This window comes from Perca fluviatilis, chromosome 11, assembly GCF_010015445.1.
Source record: "Perca fluviatilis chromosome 11, GENO_Pfluv_1.0, whole genome shotgun sequence".
NCBI lineage: Eukaryota > Metazoa > Chordata > Actinopteri > Perciformes > Percidae > Perca > Perca fluviatilis.
This window is the reverse complement of record NC_053122.1, coordinates 9,026,138-9,047,475: the sequence shown is the minus strand read 5'-3', so window position 1 is coordinate 9,047,475 and position 21,338 is coordinate 9,026,138. Positions and strand designations below refer to the sequence as shown.

At 38.8% G+C, this 21,338-nt stretch overlaps 2 protein-coding genes and 1 long non-coding RNA gene across 9 annotated transcripts in view; 1 reads left to right on the top strand and 2 right to left on the bottom strand.

Annotated features, from left to right (window-relative positions):
• Positions 1-1,043: 1,043 nt before the first annotated feature.
• LOC120569003 lies at positions 1,044-9,517 on the bottom strand. Of its 2 annotated transcripts, none has more exons than XR_005640818.1 (4): positions 9,381-9,517; positions 9,003-9,082; positions 1,747-1,800; positions 1,044-1,162 (listed from the first exon to the last, which is right to left on the bottom strand). It is a non-coding gene; the product is annotated as an uncharacterized LOC120569003 (long non-coding RNA). The 2 variants fall into 2 exon arrangements; XR_005640819.1 differs by lacking the exon at positions 9,381-9,517 and adding an exon at positions 9,172-9,276.
• A 1,264-nt stretch (positions 9,518-10,781) lies between these two features.
• Positions 10,782-18,919, bottom strand: odr4 (odr-4 GPCR localization factor homolog). 4 transcript variants are annotated; one of them, XM_039816786.1, is made up of 14 exons: positions 18,787-18,919; positions 18,319-18,422; positions 17,869-17,985; positions 17,323-17,415; positions 16,007-16,113; positions 15,889-15,925; positions 14,983-15,126; positions 14,739-14,834; positions 13,919-13,966; positions 13,473-13,592; positions 13,263-13,377; positions 11,743-11,946; positions 11,559-11,612; positions 10,782-10,900 (listed from the first exon to the last, which is right to left on the bottom strand). In XM_039816786.1, exons 2-14 carry the CDS (start codon positions 18,415-18,417, stop codon positions 10,830-10,832), a joined length of 1,305 nt encoding a protein of 434 aa, XP_039672720.1. In that variant the 5' UTR covers positions 18,418-18,422; positions 18,787-18,919; the 3' UTR covers positions 10,782-10,829. The 4 variants fall into 4 exon arrangements, with proteins under 4 accessions (XP_039672720.1, XP_039672721.1, XP_039672724.1 ...); XM_039816787.1 differs by having other exon boundaries at positions 18,747-18,898; XM_039816790.1 differs by having other exon boundaries at positions 18,840-18,886.
• A 565-nt stretch (positions 18,920-19,484) lies between these two features.
• Positions 19,485-21,338, top strand: part of LOC120569001 (nucleoprotein TPR-like) — a 31,229-nt gene continuing 29,375 nt past the window's right edge. For 2 of the 3 annotated variants that reach the window (XM_039816785.1, XM_039816784.1), the window contains exons 1-3: positions 19,609-19,759; positions 20,604-20,708; positions 20,959-21,023. In XM_039816785.1, the coding sequence (XP_039672719.1) occupies positions 19,609-19,759; positions 20,604-20,708; positions 20,959-21,023 (321 nt within the window). Of the gene's footprint in view, positions 19,760-20,603; positions 20,709-20,958; positions 21,024-21,338 lie in introns of all 3 variants that reach the window. The other variant, XM_039816783.1, reaches the window with a different exon arrangement.

Genomic DNA, 21,338 nt, shown 5'->3' with positions numbered 1-21,338 from the left:
TTCATACTCCACTACATTTCAGAAGGAAATACTGTACTTTTTACTCCACTACATTCATCTGACAGCTTTAGTTACTTTGCAAATTGAGATTTTTGCACACTAAATACACATAGTTTATAAAATAAAATATTTTGTTACAAAGGAAACTACCCAACAATATAGCAGCCTACAAGTCCAGCTGAAATGATGAGACCAACACAGAACTGTTTGGATCGTATCCAGTTTCTAAAATGGGAGGATTTTTCTGCATTGAGTACTTTTAATACTTTAAGTACATTTCCCTGATGATACTTACATACTTTTACTTAAAAAGTCAATGCAGGACTTTTACTTGTAACAGAGTATTTTTACAGTGTGGTATTAGTACTTTTACTTAAGTACAGAATTTTATTGTATGGGGACAGTTCCAAAAAAGATGTGACACGTTTTCCTCAGTGTTATTACAAAATGAGCATTTAGACCCAATATCCTGTTAGTGTGGCATTAGTACTTTTACTTAAGTACAGGAAATACTTCTTCCACCACTGCCCTTTGTCCCTTCTCTCTCACGTTCTACCAGCAGGCCCATCCAGCTGCACTGAAATACACTTTGTTTTATGTTGTAGGAGCTAATCAATTAATAAACATTAAGTGATATGTAGATCATGGCTAAAATATACCCATTATTACAGTCCAGATGGCTGTGTGAGTGTGCCCACCAACAGATGGATGTTAGAGATTAATTTAAATTTATTTGCTAATCAAATTATAATCATCAGACAGACACTGCAGTTTTAAGACTTAGGCCTAATATATATTCAGCCTGTTAAAGTCAACTTTTTAAAAAATACTAAAGAAGTAACAGTTACATGCAGAGTGCAGTCAAGTTTCTTGATTTGGAAATAAACCGACAAGGTGAATGACAAACACATCATAGATAGATAGATAGATAGATAGATAGATAGATAGATAGATAGATAGATAGATAGATACATACATACACACACATCCAAAATGTTAACTGCAATGCTGCAATTTCTAATTGAAATAATAGACACTTTGCGTAAATGTTATAAACAAACACTTTATTTTGGTGTGTGCATATGTGTGTATTAAACGTCACTGAGATAGAGCATTGAGGCAGCAGTGGCAAGTAGGGCGACAGCAGAAGCCATGGCAACACCTAAACAACACAGAGAAGAATTAGAATTAAATGTTCAACGCTAAACAAAAAGGCTGACTGGTCCTGACCATAGACAGTATATAAGGTCCTGACTAGATGATGTACAGTACAGTACAGCAATTATCTTCACAGTGCATGCTGGGAAGAGGGCGGTAAAAAACAACCACTTAATCTTCCTGAAACACATTTCACTAACTCCACAGTCTACGTACTGTAAAACAGTAATATGTCGTGACTACCACAAGTTAACACTGTAGTCAAGAGACCATTTTAAAGAGGTGGCAGAAGGCTGTGTCACACTTTTGCTTTTCTTAGCAGTTATAATGAGGTTTTATTTGTTTTTTATTTTTTTATTATCATTTTTAGGCCTTTATTTTCACAGGACAGATGAAGAAATGAAAGGGGAGAGAGAGGGGGAATGACATGTAGCAAATGGCCGCAGGTCGGAGTCAAACCTGCGACGCGTCGAGGGTTAGTATACCTCTATATATGTGCGCCTGCTCTAGAGCTAACCGGGCCACATAATGATGTTATGAGAATGTTTCTAAGCCTAACTGTAGGTAGTACAGTGCAACGTGTTTTACCAATATAGTTGTTTCTCTTGGGCTCCAGCGCTTCAACACTTTCCACAGCGGACACTGAAAACACACAATTCCATGAATTACAATAATACAATATCAGGTTAACCTGGGAAATCAGAGAACTCCTTTACATCGACTGGGATAACCTAGTTACAACCGACCTTTATATACAGCTGCTCAGGAAAGGCTCGGTACTTAGAGAGCACACTGATTTTATTTTCTACCAAGCCTATTTATTTATAAATTACATTTTGCTCAGCTGTTTTTTAGTTTCACTTTTAGCTTGACTTTGGATTTAATTATTTTTAGGTACGCATAGCTAAGGTGATGAAACATCTTTTCATGGCCAAAAACTAAGGTTTCCCTAGCAAAAACCTTTCTGTGCTTTATGGATTTGGGATGAAAGATATGTATAATGTATAATGCTCAGGAGTAAACAGTTTTAAAGGGGACATATCATGCTTATTTTCAGGTTGTATTTTGTTCACTTGTATTTTGTGTTTATACTAGATCATGTTTTAATGTAATGCAGGTAAAAGCCCAGTAGATACATTGTATTGATATTATTTTGCCAAAACCCTGGTTATTATTCTAGTATGCATTTAAACAATGATGTGATAAGAAAAAAAGAGAATGAAAACTGAAACTTCTATCACAATGTGCTCTAAATCAAAATATGTTTTTGTGAGTAAATCCTACTTTAAAACGTCATACGTTATTGTAAAGTCAGGTGATTTGCCCACAATTGAGATTCCAGTGCAGATCTTCCTATCAGTGTACGAATCCTACATCTTTACTGGGATTGGTTGGCCCGAAACCCACCTACCACTCTGACCTAAACCTTCAACTTAATCCATAGCCACACAAGCTTATGATTAATGGAGCAAACTTGTTAACTTGCGCACGCACGAGTGTGTGTACCTGTGACTCTCTCTCTCTCTCTCTCTCAATGAGAAATGCTGAAGTTGTAGAAAAAAAAAATGTAGGTCTATACAACAAATATATACAATATTTAAATTTTCAAAAGTGGTGAACCACAAAATAATTCTTTCTTGCGACATGTAGAAGGCATTAAGAAATTTGTGTCCGAGCCCGACAGTTAAAATCTCATTTTGTTCTCATACTAATGACACATACAATGACACACGTTTTTGTGGGGAAAGCCCGCTTTTATTAAGCAACTGTCAACTGTTGGAAATGTCAACAGCCCAATAGGTCAGCGCACGTTAAGCTGTTAAAATGTTCAAGGTTAACCTTTCCTGATTGCTTCACTTCCGACCGAGGTCAGAAAACCAGGGGAGAGTCGTTACCTCCAGGGCCGACGTTATAACAAGAAGAACGTCAGACTTATTCCACCAACTCTGCTCCGGTTGCATACAACCATGGACGTATTAAGAGAACATTACATCACGTCTGCTTCCTCTTTCTCTCTTCTGCCCACTTTTTACACACACACACACACACACACACACACACACACACACACACACACACACACACACACACACACACACACACACACACACACACACACACACACACACAACCATTTTACAACAAATGCCTTATCAGACTATGTCGGTGTGATGAGTATCTGAGCTGTGTACGTCTGTCTAACGTTCCTCTTCTAGAGAGAAATATCAGACAGTGGGTTAGAATAACACTCCTGTCTACACAATCCAGAGAATCAGCTGTAGTTAAATGTAGTTCTTTTGGGTTTTAGTATATTGTATTTACTTATATCGTATGACAGCAGGCTGTATTGGCTTTTTAACCTCTCTCAGCCCAGAGACAGTCAGGATCTGTATTTAGCAAGCCTCTCATAGTCCCTCCAAGAAATTAAGCTGACAGTTAAAGTTATATAAAATATTGAAATTCGGTCTGAGCAAGCACTCAGAACGAAAAGAGGAGTGTGTTAAACACACAGGGATGAGTCAGCGTTAAAGGTGCTGATGAAAGGATGAAATACAATCCAGGAGGGTTGTTTTGAGTAATAGATGCATGGGTTTGTCTATCACCAGACCTAAATGGCATCTGCAGATTTTTATACAGTTTTCAGCAGTGATCCAGAATGTTTTTTTATGTGTTTGTGTGTTAACATTCTGAGTTATTTATTTTTAATTTTTATTGATTTGTTTAAAATCTGTGGAAAATGTGCAGAGGTGTCGTCGGGATTTCGCAAATGCAGATTCCAACACAGCAGAATAGTTTACAATACTATGCTACAGGAATGAGACCCAGTTATCAGTCTGCAAATGGACGACGGCAGTACATTTTAAGGGACAATTATCATTAATCAGGGCTCAACATTAACTTTTTGAGGCACTTGTCCTTTGGACAAGAACATTTACGTTTCACTTGTCCATGAACAAAAGTCACTTTTCCGGGTAAAGATCTATCATTTTATAATTATTTTGTGTTTTGCTAATGCGGAATTCGAACAAACCGTTGAAAGCATCCAAACTCTATCAACATTAATAAAATTCAGTTGAAACAGTAGAAACAAACATGTCCCAACAATAGATTTCCCCTTCAACAAGAAAAAAGGATCTCCAGACTCATAATACAAAGTAATACGATTCACGCCGGTGTGCAGTGTATCACCAGAGGTAGTGGTCACTTGAATTTATACTAAAATAATTTTGTAGACATAACAATGGATTTTGCCACTAAATGTTGGGGTTTTCTTCTACAATTTCACTTTCTACCAGGCAGAGGCTGATCTACCAAGGGATCCTTAAAAAGGTGTAGCTACTTTACAGTTGATTATTACCTGATATTTAATCTGGCAAGTCGTGGAGCTGAGGTTTTTACAATAACTGACGGACAAACGAGCAGTGGAGTAGTAACGTTACGAGGAGAGCCGGCCGCTAAATGAGTCAAATTAACTTCATGCTTCATCCACACAAAGCACACTGCTATCGCCGCGAGTGACAGCTTTACTGTACGTACACACCGCCGCCGACTTGAGCTTCTAAAGATACCGGAAGTCATTCATTTTCAATGGAAGCTGGCTTCTCTCAAATCTGTTGGCGTCGCGTTTTGAGCGTCCAGAGCATCAATCCGAAAGTTCAACTTTGGTCAACTTTATGATAATGAGCTATGACGCGGTTCAGCGGCTAACGAGCGAGCTAACTGCTAACAGACACACTCGCGACCAACAAACAATACAAATTCTGTCCTTATATATGTAATTTATAAAAAGGTTTCTAGTGTCAGTGTGTTGGCCGTGCAGTGGCTGCTTGTGCTTTGTCTTCAATCGTGTGTTGAACGTGATCGAAGAACGTTGCCACGTCAGAGTGGCCAAAGCGTCAAACAGCTTCCCCGTTCTTTTTGACAAGCGTCATTGACAGGGCGGCCAGAGCTTCCTTGTCAGCTACCAAGTTGGTAGCGGTGTAAACGTTACAGTAACGTTAGCGATCCTAAGCTTCCCATCTTTGTTATTGTTATAAAAAATGTTATTTTAGATTTCAAAATCGGTAACAGACAGTAATTTGTAGTGACAGCACATAACATTAAGTAACATGGCATTTTATTTAGTTTTAACTTGTTAACTTGATATTATATCAATATCGTGATAGGAGACTAGATATCGGTCTTAGATTTTGGTTATTGTAATATTGCATAAGTGTTGTCTTTTCCTGGTTTTAAAGGCTGCATTACAGTAAAGTGATGTCATTTTCTGAACTTACCAGACTGTTGTAACCGTTCTATTATTTGCCTTTACCCTCTAAGTCATTATATCCACATTACTGATGATTATTCAAAGATCTTATTGTGTAAATATTTTGTGAAAGCACCAATAGTCAACACTACAATATCGTTGCGGTATTTGGTCAAAAATATCGTGATATTTGATTTTCTCCATATCGCCCAGCCCTAGTACATACTACTGGAAACTAGCTCTAGACACTCTGCATTGATTAATTTATTACCCATTCCATCATTTAATTTTGCGCTTAACGTCTTGCACAGTCGCAGAACGGATCGTGCACCGACAAGAGCGACTCTGGGAAACACGGCCAATGTCTTGAAGTGTCAAGGCAGAATCATATACAACCTGTGTGTTAATGGTCTGAAATAAGTGTGATCTGATAAGAGAAACTGATTGTTTCAGACAGAGGCTGATTAGAGCTCAATGTAAAATGTACAGTATAATAAAAATAAAGTTGTTTTGGAACATTGAAGCATATAAAATCTATTTTAGCAGACACCAAGAATAAATGAACAGTGGAAATGGCCATGCCATATCCTCTTTAAAGGCTTCAGATAAATGTGAAACAGACATTTTTTGACTGAAAATCATTTGACTGAAAATCACTAGAAATCTGAAACTTTTCTTGGATCAGGATATGAGGTTTCAATACAATTTAAACCTGTCTGATCTATTTCTGCTTTCATTGAGCTAACGTATGTTGGAAATTAGTGTTTATTGAACCTGCTCTCTGGACCAGGTTTCTTGTCCTCAATGTTGAACATATTTACAGTAAAAATAACCAACTGTAAATAATGTTCAATATATTGCATTACAAAATTGAACAACAGATACTATTTTATAAAATGCATCTACTATGCTCTCCTGTTACACATTTTTCAGACATGGACACTCCTGAAGCAGACGGACTCCTTCCTGTACATAAGTTTATAATATCCAGTGCGTAACCTTCGGGAGTTTCTAGGCCTATAGAGAAAGGTCATCATCATCAGATCAACATGCAAGGACAGAGAGACAAACAAAGAGAGGTTGGATGTGGGGTTTGTATGTTCAATTTGCACATGAAAGAAAAAAAAAAAAAAAAAAAAAATAAATCAGAATGGAAATGCTTGAAATATGAAAAAAAAACTTGAACTATCGCTAGAAAGTTATTACGGTGGGATTAGGTGGAAAAGTCAACATATTGATAAACGAAATACGCAACCTTTTGTAGTGGAAACACTTTTACATGCATCCCATGAGCAAGCAACACTGCACACTCAAGTTTTATGTGTAGGCCCAGTTGCTGAACCACTCTGCTTCAGCACCATCTCGGCTAAAGGGGCCCCCAGCAATATGGGAGCATCTAAGCCCCATTCTGTCTCATGTCAAGAATGCTTTTCCTGCTGTCACAGTGGTCCATTTCTTTAGCGGTGGACCTTGCACACAGTACCGCCAGAAGGGGAACTTTTACCTATTCACCTCCCTCCTCCACAAAAATGAATTCCAAGCTGGGACGTGGAATTTTTTTGAGGCCAGCCACGGGAAAGGGGCACCAGATGGGGTTGGAGGTGTTGTAAAGAGGTGTGCGGATCGCTTGGTGAGCCACGGACGCGACATCAAAAGTGCAATGGATCGGTTTGAGGCCTTGGTGCACACAGGCACCACTCTGAAACTGTTCTATGTAAGTGTAGTGTCCATTGACAGGGCAATGAAGGACATGCCACACGGCATCCCCCAAGTCCCATCCACTATGAGGATACACCAGGTGGTCACTACCTCTCCTGGGCAGATGGTGTACCGCGATGTGAGCTGCATGTGCACTGTAGACAAGATTCTACAGTGCACATGCTATAACACCAAGGCCTTCAGCTTTGCCACAACAAGCTCACCACCAACAACAGAAGAAATGTAATGGGGTCCAGAAGAGATAGAGAAGTGGTGTGTAAAAAAAATATGACGGAGACCTCTACCCAGGCATCATTACTGCCATTGATGAGGTTCAGGTACAAGTAAGATGCATGCACCGTGTAGGAGTGAACCGCTTCTTCTGGCCCACTAGAGGACATGATCTGGTACTTATTTGAGCACGTCTTTCAGTTCATTCCACCTCCTCAGCCTGTAACCAACCGTCACCATGAGATCCAAAAAGACATTTGGGCAAAGCTTGCGGAGTATAAAGATTAAAATGTGTGTGTGTCAACATAACATGTTTTTTTTTTTTTATGCATTTTTATGTAATACATTTATGGAATTCTAATTGTTCATGGTTATCATTAGTGTGTGTGTGTGTGTGTGTGTGTGTGTGTGTGTGTGTGTGTGTGTGTGTGTGTGTGTGTATATATATATATATATATATATATATATAAAAATAATGAAATTAATGTTAAATGAAATTTCAAAGAATTTTAAAGGAATTGTTAAATCATTTCTAAATTAAAGTTGTTATATTGAATTAAATTAAAATATATTTGGACTATATCAGTTATTAAATTAAAAGATGTTTCAACTATCAGTTGTTGGTCATATTTTAATAAATTAGGTTTCGTATTATATTATATTGGCTGAACATGACCATGTTAGTCTCATAACATTAACAATAAAATAATAATTTCAAATAGGAATACATTTTCCTCCATCAAGAAAATCCTGTCAAGTCAGTCCTGTCACGTCACAGTTAGTCCTGTCACACATCACATTATGATATAAAATTGACTATTCAAGAAATTATTCATGAATTAATCTCTTTAAATGTGTACACAAAGGCGGGGGTATATATCCACTATTGCATATTTGTAAAAATCTGGGATGTAAAGGAAGATTTTTTACAATCTTATGAGTAGCTAGCGGTTATTCTGTGCTTACCATCTATACAATTAACCAAGTCACTTGTATTTATTATAGGACTTACAAAACCATGCCAGATACAATCAGGGACATGTGATCAATAAGAAAATGCTATGTCTATCAAAGAAAGTCATTAGGAAACCTTTCTGACATTTAGAGATTTGTCTGTGACAGGGCCTGACATTATAGGGGGTGAAATGCTGTTAAAATGTTTTTTATTCAGGCATAAAAACATGCTGAGATGGCACGATATGTGTTTCTCATAGTTTAACATGTCCTTCATATGGCTTAATGTTCAGATAAAAAAAAAATGGCGTGGGCCCAAGCATTGCACATGTAGAAGGACGCATTATTATTATTCTTCAGGATTATCTCCAGTTCCAGAGAGGGATACTTGCACTCGACCCTGACTTCCCTGCCCAAGCGATCTTTGCATATGTCCTTTATCATCTTCAGTTCCTGTCAGCCAAAGGAAATGTTATCATAACATGTGGGAGTGTTGAGTTGATTTAAAGCCATTCCCCATATATGCTAAAAATACATTACGTATCTAGTTAGAGGCGATAGCTAATGTGGTTCATTCACAGTACGCCACATGAAAAAACAGAGCATTTAAAGCAGGTCGTTTTTGTTTGACATCAGCTAACATCAGCTAGCTAGAGCTCACAACATCGCTAGCTAGCTAATGTTACATATTTTACATATTCAACTTGCTTACGCGTGGTGCCGGGTGCTTCTTCATATGTGGCTGGCTGACATGTGAGCGTGACAGTAGCTGGGTCCTTCGGATTCTGTCACCTAACATCAAGCCAAAAATAAATAAAAAAATACTGTACATACATGTATGTTTGTGAAGGGAAATACAGATTTTGATAATGAACACCTACAAACGTTACACACTGGTGCTTTTTAATAGGCACTGGGAGCTCTGGGCATTAGCTGGCGGCACCAGTTCGCTAGGAGCTTCGGCGCGTTTTTTTTTCTATCGACAGTTAGCTAAGTTAACTAGCGGTCAAGATTAACGTAAAAATTGGCCGGAGTTCTCCTTTAAGAACACGCGGGTTTTTGTTCCTGAACAAATGTAAGCGACACTCACCTCCATCAGGTCTTTTGAATAGCAAGTTTCTTAACTAACTAGCTAGCTAGCTGCATTTTATATATATGTCAACAAATAACTTCTAATATATGTCAATGCATTTAGCACTCCCTCGCGTTTGAAAATGAATGCAACACTGTGACGACGCTGAATTTTTATATTTTTTTTCTCTTTCAATCCAACCTTTATTTAACAAATTCGAGACACCTGTTCCCGTTGCTCTGGATGGAGACCAGTGAAGGATATTAGAAGCACTTTTTTTTAAAAAAATGTTTATTTATACATACAGAACATTGCAGACACATACAACACAAAATACATAGAACAAATGACATACAACATTACATCAGATGTCCAGGGGTACAGCCACAGTCTAAGTGGACAACCTGTAGGCAGAGAAACAGAAAATGCAAAACCCCAGCTCACCCCCTCTCTAGCCTCCGCCATGCAGGTGTCCAGGTGTGTAAATAGACTGATTATTGTGAGACCAACCCCCATGACGTACTACGTTACGTAATAGGTGAAAACTATTTAAACCATAAACAAACATAATATACATGGCTCCTATAAGTACTTTTAGAAATACTTCTTCCACCACTGCCCTTTGTGCCTTCTCTCTCACGTTCTATCAGCAGGCCCATCCAGCTGCACTGAAATACACTTTGTTTTATGTTGTAGGAGCTAATCAACAATTAATAAACATTAAGTGATATGTAGATCATGGCTAAAATATACCCATTATTACAGTCCAGATGGCTGTGTGAGTGTGTACAGATAACTGTATGATACATAGTTTCTGAGACTATTTGGGTCAAGGAATTCATAAATGATGTCCATTTATTGATTTGACCTATTTTTGACCTTCAAATTCAAGATGGCCACCAATTTTTGGCTCTTTAAATGTCTTTTTTTAACACTTCTCAATGGCATAAAATATATCTTAAGTTGTCTTCTGCAGTAATTCAACAAAGCATATCTCACTCCCAATCAGTCAGCCCCACATCCAAGTGATGTGCGAACACGCTCTCTCTCTCTCTAATGTTTACCTTTCCACGGTTTCATGTCACTGGAAAATTCCTTGCTGCATTGAGACACTTTGTTTGAGGTATGTTCATATATACTCAACATTATTCACTAGTCCAAAGACAATTTTATCATTATGAATGTATGACAGCAAAGAGATAATTTTTTATGTGCAGAAGTCACGGTCACGGAACTGCTATAGATAACCCAACTAGTTAGGGATAAACTCATTTTAATTTATTTGCTAATTAAATTATAATCATCAATCAGACACCGCAGTTTTAATAAAGCTTAAAGTTGACTGGCTGAATATATCCAAAATGTTAATTGCAATACTGCAATGCTGCATTTTCTAACTGAAATAATAGACACTTTGCGTAAATGTTATAAACAAACACTTTATTTTGGTGTGTGCATATGTGTGTATTAAACGTCACTGAGATAGAGCATTGAGGCAGCAGTGGCAAGTAGGGCGACAGCAGAAGCCATGGCAACACCTAAACAACACAGAGAAGAATTAGGACAGTGCTCGCACAAACATGTACACACTCACACCATACCTCTATGGTTGTAATGTCAAGTTGTACATTCGTAACAAGGTTTAAAAGTCCAACGCTAAACAAAAAGGCTGACTGGTCCTGACCATAGACAGTATATAAGGTTCTGACTGGATGATGTACAGTACAGTACAGCAATTATCTTCACAGTGCATGCTGGGAAGAGGGCGGTAAAAAACAACCACTTAATCTTCCTGAAACATTTCACTAACTCCACAGTCTACGTACTGTAAAACAGTAATATGTCGTGACTACCACAAGTTAACACTGTAGTCAAGAGACCATTTTAAAGAGGTGGCAGAAGGCTGTGTCACACTTTTGCTTTTCTTTGCAGTTATAATGATGTCGTTTTATTTGTTTTTTTGGGGGGCATTTTTAGGCCTTTATTTTTGCAGGACAGATGAAGAAATGAAAGGGGAGAGAGAGGGGGAATGACATGTAGCAAATGACCGCAGGTCGGAGTCGAACCTGCGGCCACTGCGTCGAGGAGTATACCTCTATATATGTGCGCCTGCTCTAGAGCTAACCGGGCCACATAATGATGTTATGAGAATGTTTCTAAGCCTAACTGTAGGTAGTACAGTGCAACGTGTTTTACCAATATAGTTGTTTCTCTTGGGCTCCAGCGCTTCAACACTTTCCACAGCGGACACTGAAAACACACAATTCCATGAATTACAATAATACAATATCAGGTTAACCTGGGAAATCAGAGAAAACTGAAACTTCTATCCTACTTAAAAACATCATCATGAACCACATAATAGATACTCTTTCCCTACCTGCTGCAACATCTCTCTCTGTGATTTCAGCAGGCGTTTCCTGCCTGGTATCCAAGTCTTCCTCGGCTGCATCGATGTCCAGCATCTCCTTCAGCCGGTCAGTCACCTCGGACAGGCCCTCATCGCTGAACTGGTAGTCACACACACACACTGGCCCGCTCGCTTTTACTGGGCAGAAGATACGACGAGGGAGACAGAATTGCTCTGAAAGAAAGACAAAGAGACTCAGCTGAACAGTGAGAGGAGTGGTTGTGATGGCTTGAGACTATGTAGAAGTGGCAATGGACCTTTTTCACAGCAGACATTTTGACTTGTCATAGTAGGAAAAGCACAGCTGACATTGATAACATTAACGATGGCTCAATTCCATCAAGTGTCCCAGTAAGCTGTTTCAGTGAGTCAGCATGCACAATACCAGGGCCTCTCCTAAGTGGAATGCAGCCATCAGTAATGGGTTTGAATACACCTGTGCTTTTCCTACTATGACATGTCAACATGTCTGCTGTGAAAAAGGTCTATAACATGATAATGGCACTTACATTTTCTTCATTTACCAACAATCTCTTGAGTCAACAGCATGTTTGAGCTTCACAACTGCAGTTGGATACAGAGGGCATGGTCCATCATTTTCACTTAACTATCTTAACTTTCCCCATTAAGATGCTTGTTCATCTTTGTGCACTGTTCACCCAGCACTGTTACACCTGTTTTGAACTCTTGGTATACAGGAGTATTGTAAAGTCAAGTGATGATTTGCCCACAGTTGAGCTTCCATTGCAGATCTTCCTATCAGCAACATCCTTAATCGTAATCCTACATCTTTATCAGTCCTTCCAGAAAAATGCGGAGTTTTTTTGTGATTGTTGCGGGCAAAAATCCTTGATTATGCGGCGCGTTTTCTTAAAAAATGCGATGGAATATGCGGGATATTTATGCAATTTTATGCAATGAAATTGCAGGAACTTGCAAAAATTGCGGTTTGATGAAAAAGAGAAAAAAAAGTGATTCCCCCAACACCCTGCTTTTCGATGATGTTCACGTTGCGTAATTACGTCACTTCATAACGTTGCCATGGCAACAGGGGGAAATGGCTGCTCGTGTGAAGTAAACGCAACATTTTTTGACTTTGTTAAGATATATGTGACTTTTTTGCAACGAAAATGCGGGGATTATGATATCATGCAAGCACCACATATTTTGCGTGGAAATCTGCAATTTATGCGGCGAAAGTAAGGCGTATTTAAAAAAATGCGGCCCCCACCCCCCCGCATAAATATGCGGACTTTGGCTGATTATGCGTTGAATTATGCGATCGCATAATTGCGTTTTTCTGGAGGGACTGCTTTACTGGGATTGGTTGACCTGAAACCCACCTACCACTCTGACCTAAACCTTCAACTTAATCTATAGCCACACAAGCTTATGATTAATGGAGCAAACTTGTTAACTTACGCACGCGCGTCTGTGTGTGTGTGTGTGTGTGTGTGTGTGTGTGTGTGTGTGTGTGTGTGTGTGTGTACCTGTCTGTTGTTTTACTCTGCTGCTGCCCTTGCTCTCCTCTTCTGATGTCAGCAGCTCCTCCAGCAGCATCTGAACCCTTGTTGCCACCGTAGAAACCACGTCCCTCTTCAGCAGCTGTCCAAAATGAAGATTTCAAGACAAAATGATGGATTGTTGTTGCTTTTTTTTTGCAGTTTGATTTGACTTTGTCAACTGAATTACAGCATTACCTTCTCGGCCAGTTTGACCTTTGGTTTGTTGCTGTGTAGGTAAGCTCTGCTGTGGATCGCTCCTCTGACTGACACACTGCCTCCACACCGCTGGACCACATCTGTTAACCTCTGGTCATCCTAACACACAGGACATCACTGTCGTCTTTTATAAAACAGCTAGTACAACAGTCAACTTGATTAGTAGCTTCATTCCAGCCATGATCACTTCTTTTACCAAACCCTAATGCAGCATTAATATCATATATAATATAAAATGTGTATAAAGTATAGAATAAACAAGACAATTCATTTACAATGAGAAATGCTTAAGTTGTAGGAAAAATGTAGGTCTATACCACAAATATATACAATATTTAAATTATATAACATGTAACATGTAGTTGTTTAACCGTGTGTGTGTGTGTGTGTGTGTGTGTGTGTGTGAGTGTGTTTATGTCTCTTACCGGTGTGATGAGTATCTGAGCTGTGTACGTCTGTCTAACGTTCCTCTTCTAGAGAGAAATATCAGACAGTGGGTTAGAATAACACTCCTGTCTACACAATCCAGAGAATCAGCTGTAGTTAAATGTAGTTCTTTTGGGTTTTAGTATATTGTATTTACTTATATCGTATGACAGCAGGCTGTATTGGCTTTTTAACCTCTCTCAGCCCAGAGACAGTCAGGATCTGTATTTAGCAAGCCTCTCATAGTCCCTCCAAGAAATTTAGCTGACAGTTAAAGTTATATAAAATATTGAAATTCGGTCTGAGCAAGCACTCAGAACGAAAAGAGGAGTGTGTTAAACACACAGGGATGAGTCAGCGTTAAAGGTGCTGATGAAAGGATGAAATACAATCCAGGAGGGTTGTTTTGAGTAATAGATGCATGGGTTTGTCTATCACCAGACCCAAATGGCATCTGCAGATTTTTATACAGTTTTCAGCAGTGATCCAGAATGTTTTTTTATGTGTTTGTGTGTTAACATTCTGAGTTATTTCTTTTTTATTTTTATTGATTTGTTTAAAATCTGTGGAAACTGTGCAGAGGTGTCGTCGGGATTTCGCAAATGCAGATTCCAACACAGCAGAATAGTTTACAATACTATGCTACAGGAATGAGACCCAGTTATCAGTCTGCAAATGGACGACGGCAGTACATTTTACAGGACAATTACTGCCAAAATGACTTCCAGCAAGGGTCCAAAAATATTGTTTTGATAGCAACCTTTTTAAGGGAAATACAGATTTTATAGATTTATATAACCTTTATACAATTTATACAACCTGCCCGCCAGTGAGCTCTGTGTCCTCTGCCAGCTTTTTTCCATCGATCAGACATACTCCACTCTCCAGCTGGTGTGCCCACGCTTTTAGTTCCTCCTGAAACAGAGCTTGACCTGACAACAGTTCCACTGAAGTTCCTGAAACTTGTGTGTGTGTGTGTGTGTGTGTGTGTGTGTGTGTGTGTGTGTGTGTGTGTGTGTGTGTGTGTGTGTGTGTGTGTGTGTGTGTGTGTCACGTCTCTAACCTTGAGACTTGTATCCATGTTTTCTGTGCCGGTTCTGCTGTCTGGTAGTGGTACCAACATGTCCACATTTATACAACATGACACCATGCTCCAGGAGGAACACACACCTGACTGGTACTTCCAGTCCGCAGGCTTGGCCATGCTCTGGAACAGCCAATGACATTGATATGATTGATCACAACACAATGCCGCATGTTTAAATGTAAATATCATGTAATGTCTGAGATCATCTGACATGTATGGCTCTTCATTTAGTGAAGACAGCTTGAGTATAAGTCACAAGCTTAAAATAACCTGGATAGTTTTTCTAAAGGGGTTATGTGTTCATTAACTTCAAACATTTCAGCTTTCCTTTGCTATCATTAGATGTGTCTAATGTCAGTGACAAAACTCTTCAGCTTAAAGCTCTATTCGCACAGGACTAGTAATACCGGACCTCTAGTAATTTTTTATAATTGCCATCTGTGATCTTAATCATGTGTGAATCTGACATGTCAGTAATTTGTCAAGTACAAATTCTTCTGCAATTACCTACCATATTTCACCAAGCACAAATCTCATGTGATAATAATAGTTCAGTGGGAATCGGCATCTCTGTGATTAGAGTTCGTATTGGCTGCATCAGCGATTATAAATGAAAATTTTGACAGAACACTGACATCATATCCAGGGAATAATACAGACTTTGCTTTTCCCGTGCGAGTGCGCCACATAAAACACAGACTTTGGGGGTTTAATTTAGGCCCCCTGGTAATACAAGTCTTGTGTGAATAGGACTTTAGACAATACACATTTTAAGAAACAATGCATGCTCAAGTACTTTTTGAAGGCAATATGCAATGGATTAAGTGCAATGACGGTAGATGGAACATGTGGCTTTGTGATAAATTACAGGTGTTAACTAACCTTGGGATCTTTGACGTCAAAGGTTCTGCAGAAGGTTCTAATAAGTTGGGTTAAAGATTATCCACATACAGTATCTGGTAGTTAACTGATCCAATGAGGAGGCTGTGCAAAAGGATACTTTCTGGTTTTGGGGTTGACATGCAGTGTGACACAGTCTGTGACGTCATCGTCTGCAGGGTTCCACAGATGCTCCGAGGAGATCAGGTTCTCCACTGCAAAAACCAGCTAAACACAGACAGTACACACGATCAGAGGACTAGGACACACTCGCAGGTATATGCCAAAGCAAATGTGATGTGTAAATGTCCTTCCGGAGCTTCTTTGCCAGAGCATCACTTTACATAAAGCATTTTTTCTTATAACAGAAAGTGAATATTGGACTGCAAATGAATGCTAATGTTGCTCTGTGTCTGCTGGATGTGTAAGCAGGTAATGCTTTGCACAATAGTCTCTTCCTACCTCTCAGATAGATGTTTTTGAATTGCTGCTGGTAACTATGCACCTCATTTGAAACTCTGTATTGTGGTGTGCCCCAAGGTTCTGTCCTTGGTCCTGTTCTTTTCCGCTTAGTATGAGCTTGGGTCACTTTAAAGGTATCTCCAATCACTGCTTTGCAGGTGAAATTCAATTAAACTGTCATCTTGTTTAAGCCCCAAAAGCCACTTTTAAAAAAACTAAACTCTATAAAATAAAAATTGGAAGGCAGATTATTTCCTACAGCTTAATGCTGACAAAACAGAACTTTGTATTTCTGCCCCAGGCAGCTTTGTCCCTAAGATAATGGAAGGTATTGGTCCTTTTCCTTTTTAGTTAAATCTAACCCACAAAATCCAGGCGACACTCTGAAACAGGCACTGACTCTTGACCAATATGTTAAGTGTTTGATTAATTCCTGTTTTTTCAGCTAAGAGACATTGCTAAATTATGGTCCATTGTCTCTCAAATGGAGATTCACTCTTTTATTTCGTCCCATCTCTAATTTTGTAGCTCTCTCTTCACATATCTTAACATCCTATTCCCTGGATTGTTTAACAAGTGGCCCAAAATGCTGCTGCTTAATCTTTTGGCAAGTAGATCTATCAGTCCTCTGATCAGGGTTTGTTGTTCCTCGCTCCAGCTTTAAACTAAAGGAGGCGAGCTTTTAAGGTTGTGGTGCCAGCTATTTGGAACTCTTTCCCTTTGGACAATAGATCTGTGGACACCTTTAAAAAGCAGTTCAAGACCCATCTGTTTAGACTTTGTGTCATAGAAAAGTTCTGCTCTTAAAAAGGTGCTATATAATTAAACTTACTCACTATTCACAACAATTGTATAAGCAAGGGAAATCTTTTAACTGATTTCAATGTTTTTTTCCTGCCCCCTAGTGGCCAGACATGGATTCATGCAGCTTTAAGAGAGTGCACATCATCTACAGTGTGTTTCTATGAATCTCACCTGTCGGACTGTGGTAAGTGTGTCCTTGGAATCAGCATCAGTGATGATGAAGACTCCCAATACAGACAGGCCTCCGGGCAGCATCCGAGACACCTGTAAACAGATCAAACCAGTAGCAAATGTAACCTCTTAACAATTCACAACAGTTTAAAAGCATGCAGACACTGACAAAAACACCTTAACTTTTTCTGGCAATAGTTGTCTTGCTGCCACTTCAGCTGTTCAGCTTAGCGTTCTAACGCCAATGGACGTACCCTAAACTGTATGTTGTAAAATACATATATAGCTCCATGTATTTGATTCTAAAATTACAGTAAGTCATTACATAGAGCTAGATGGAGCTTTATATATTTTGGAACTAGGCCTACTTCAACCCAGTTAAAGTCTTATTAATTTTTTTATTCCTTATTATTAATTGACGGTATCAGCTCCCTGTATTAACAAAGCAAAAACAAAAAATGTCCCAGTGTGTTTTAAAAACCCTCCACACACTTAAATACTCAAGAGCACATGTATTAGGATAGAGCCTTGTCCCTCTTTACCTACCTGTCGAGCATGCTCAATCACCCACTCCTTGTCCGGAGAGTTTCCAGCCGCAGCAGCGGACTCCTCTTTTTGAGGCGTCCGAGTTGCTGTGACGACAAAATCCCTTTGTGTTGAGCTCTGAAATGTCATTAATATCGATTACTGTCTCATTACTCCATATACAGCAAATACTCCACATCACATCATGTCTTATGAGACACACACTCCAACACATCCAACAAAACCTTGACACTAATTGACATAGGTGATAGCTAGTTTACATCCTGAACAGAAATGTTACTACAGTCTGTGGTGTTGTCCTGTGTTACAGGTGAAGTAGCTACTTACTAGTAACATACGAACTTTTACAGCTGGACTGATGCTATACTCTGAGGCATAACACAACCAAACAACAGGACAGGATCACTGAGCAAAAGCTCAACAACAAAGAGATGTTTGTGTGTTCCTTACCTGTCCAATAAGCAGCCCTGTGATTGAACCTGCTTGTTGTTCACATAGTTTAGACAGATATCCCTCCACAGCATCTTCTACTATATAACTACGACCCATACTACCTAAGGAGAGTGTGGAAAGAGATATAGAGGGGATACCATATCAGTAGCCACTTTTTTCTTTACCAGAATTTCTGCAATGACAAAGTGCTGGAAAAGGGAAACGAGGAGGAACAAAACACAGAACAAGTAAAGACTTGACATAGCCTTGACGTTTAGCTTTATCTTCAAAAAAGCAACAAGTTATTAAACCACGTAAAACTTGAGTTTAATGTTGAGTCGCATGGTTAGGTCATGTATGCCCCTCTAACTTTAGCTAACCGATAGTCACTTACTACATTTAGCTACCGTTAGATGGTCAATGTTGCAATTAAAAAGAGTTCGTACAGCTTGAAAGTGCCTATCCAGGTGTGCTGGAGGAAAATACCTGACAGAAGCAAGACAGTGGGTAAAATATGAATCAGGAGGCAGGCTACTTGCTATTAATTTTGACAGCTGGCAGTGGTTCGTCAGCGCAGCAGAAAAACTCAATTTACCACTATGCTTTGTGCAGTGACGTATTTCCGTCGCACGTCTCTGTCGTAGAGATTTAAGGGAAGTCAAATGGTCAAGTTACACAACAAAAGACAAACAACTAACGGAACATTGTTATTTTTTCTTTGAAATAAAAGATGTTAAGTTTCAGACACTGTAACACATCACTTTGGTTTACTATGATGACGACGTTTACACTTTAAAGAACAGTTAACTTTAAAAGGCATTTAACTGAGAATAAAAGTATTGTAACGTTAGGAATAATGTATTTTGGTCTCTTATTTTAATTGTAGGCCTATATAATTGTTTATTCATCCCCTTCTACATAAACTTTTTTTATTTACACTATTTTTATTTATTTGAAGTCATATTATTGTTTCTCTGGATCAATATTTTGAGTCTGAAATGCTGTATATTTGAATGTTTTTTTCCAATAAAGTTGTGAAAAAAAGCAACAAATACAGCAATTTGAGTTCAGTCATTGCAAAACTATCATGGCAGCCTGGCTACGGTAACTTTAGCCTGTTTTCACTTAGCCGTCTGGTGTAATTGCTTTATTTTGAAAGTTTGGAGTGGATATCCTGCTTTTGAATGAGTGTGGCTTCACGCTTTCTTGGCTCTTAGTTCAGCGGGTTTGTGGACAGTGCAACTGTTTATTTTATCAGAGTTTAATGTGTATTTAAGGTTACTGGTATTTATAGGGGGATAGGTGGAGATGGCTGCCGTCCTGCTGCAGGTTCTGGAGCGGACGGAGTTAAATAAACTCCCGAAAGGCGCCCAGAACAAGCTCGAGAAGTTTGTAACGGAGCTGCAAAATGCTAACGAGGCGCTCAGGACGCAGCATGAGCGGTTCAAAGCAGACAGTGGTAGGTAACGTTAGCTACAGTAGAAAGTAGAAAGTAGTTGGTTGATTTGCATGTATAAAAAACTCTTGTCAAACTCCAGTATAACTTTAATATGAAGATATCTTCTGGTAAATTGGGTGCAAAAAAAATCAACGATGTGCGTCATCCACAATGCTTACAGCTGCCCGCTAACGTTAGCTACGATGTCACTTTAAGGCTAACGTTAACTTTGCCGGAAGGGGATTTGTGCCAACGGATCTAGACCGTGATAGTTTTTTTTGAATAAATTACTTTATGGTATGTTGAAGTAATACCGACTTTTAAAACAATTCCCCAATATTTGGTTGAGGTCTGTAATGTTCACATATTTGCTTTCAGAGGAAACATTGCATTACTATGAATTCCAGTGAAATTTGGCATGACATTTTAAGCTGAATTTACAATTATGCATTTTGTACTATTTCTTATTTAAGATAACGTGGTTTTAACTGAATCCATCCTACACTATAAATTACACCACGGTGTAACTCATTGTCAACTTGAGTGGGCTGATATGAAACATTACAATATAATAGTCATCAACGTTTAAAAACTCCAGCTTCCTGTATTTGATTTCTGAATATATATGACGTATTTCTAAATATTTATCTATATGTCCTGTGGACCACAACGAAGCCAGTTTACAAAGCTGAGTACCTACTGCTGATAACATCTGTTGCCATTTCAAACTGTAGTCTTTCAACAGACTGTAGCGGGTAGCGAAACATAGCTTAAAAGTACATATGTCTGTGTGGTGTAGGTATTATGTTGTATGATGTGCACTGAGTACTCATGTTTTCCTGTTTAATCTTCTCTGCCCCTACAGAACAGCAGTACTTTGACATTGACAAGAGACTGGCTGAAAGTCAGGAACAGATCCTGTCAGCCACCAGAGACCTGCAGACACTCAAGGAGGAAAATAAAAAACTCAGTGAGTTTTCACACGCTTACTGTTAACACACATGTTCTTTGGTTATTGAGGAAGCAGTGCTTTAAGTACACAGTTGCCACTTCTTAATAGACAACTCTCACACCAAAACTATCTAGATTGATAAATGGCATTACAGGTAAGAGGAAAAATATGTATTCTTGATTTTGGGTGAACTGTCCCTTTTTAAAGTGTGCTTCATATTTTTTTTATGGTTGTTTACATGATCGTCCGTGTCTAATTCTCTGTGCAGATGAAGAGCTGAGCACTCTGAAGGGAATAGAGGGAGAGACCTCTGAAGATAAACCAGCACAACAGGTTAGCATGCACCTCATGAATGTGTAATGTTAATGGTGTTCTGTTATTGTTTAGGTTGTAATGATACTTATGAAATACTCCACCCAAAAATGTTCATTATTTTTCTGTTGATGAAATTAGCCTTCAGTCACTTTCATGGTTTTTAAGTATGATTAGTGAAGAGTAAATTTATTTCACAAAATCCTCTGTATATTTGGCTGTTCCCGTCCTATATGTGTAAACAGACCTGAGCTGACCACAGAGATGTGGAATCATACGCGTAGCTCATAGATAATGACCATTTAAATCCAATAAAGTCTGTTTAACACTGTATTT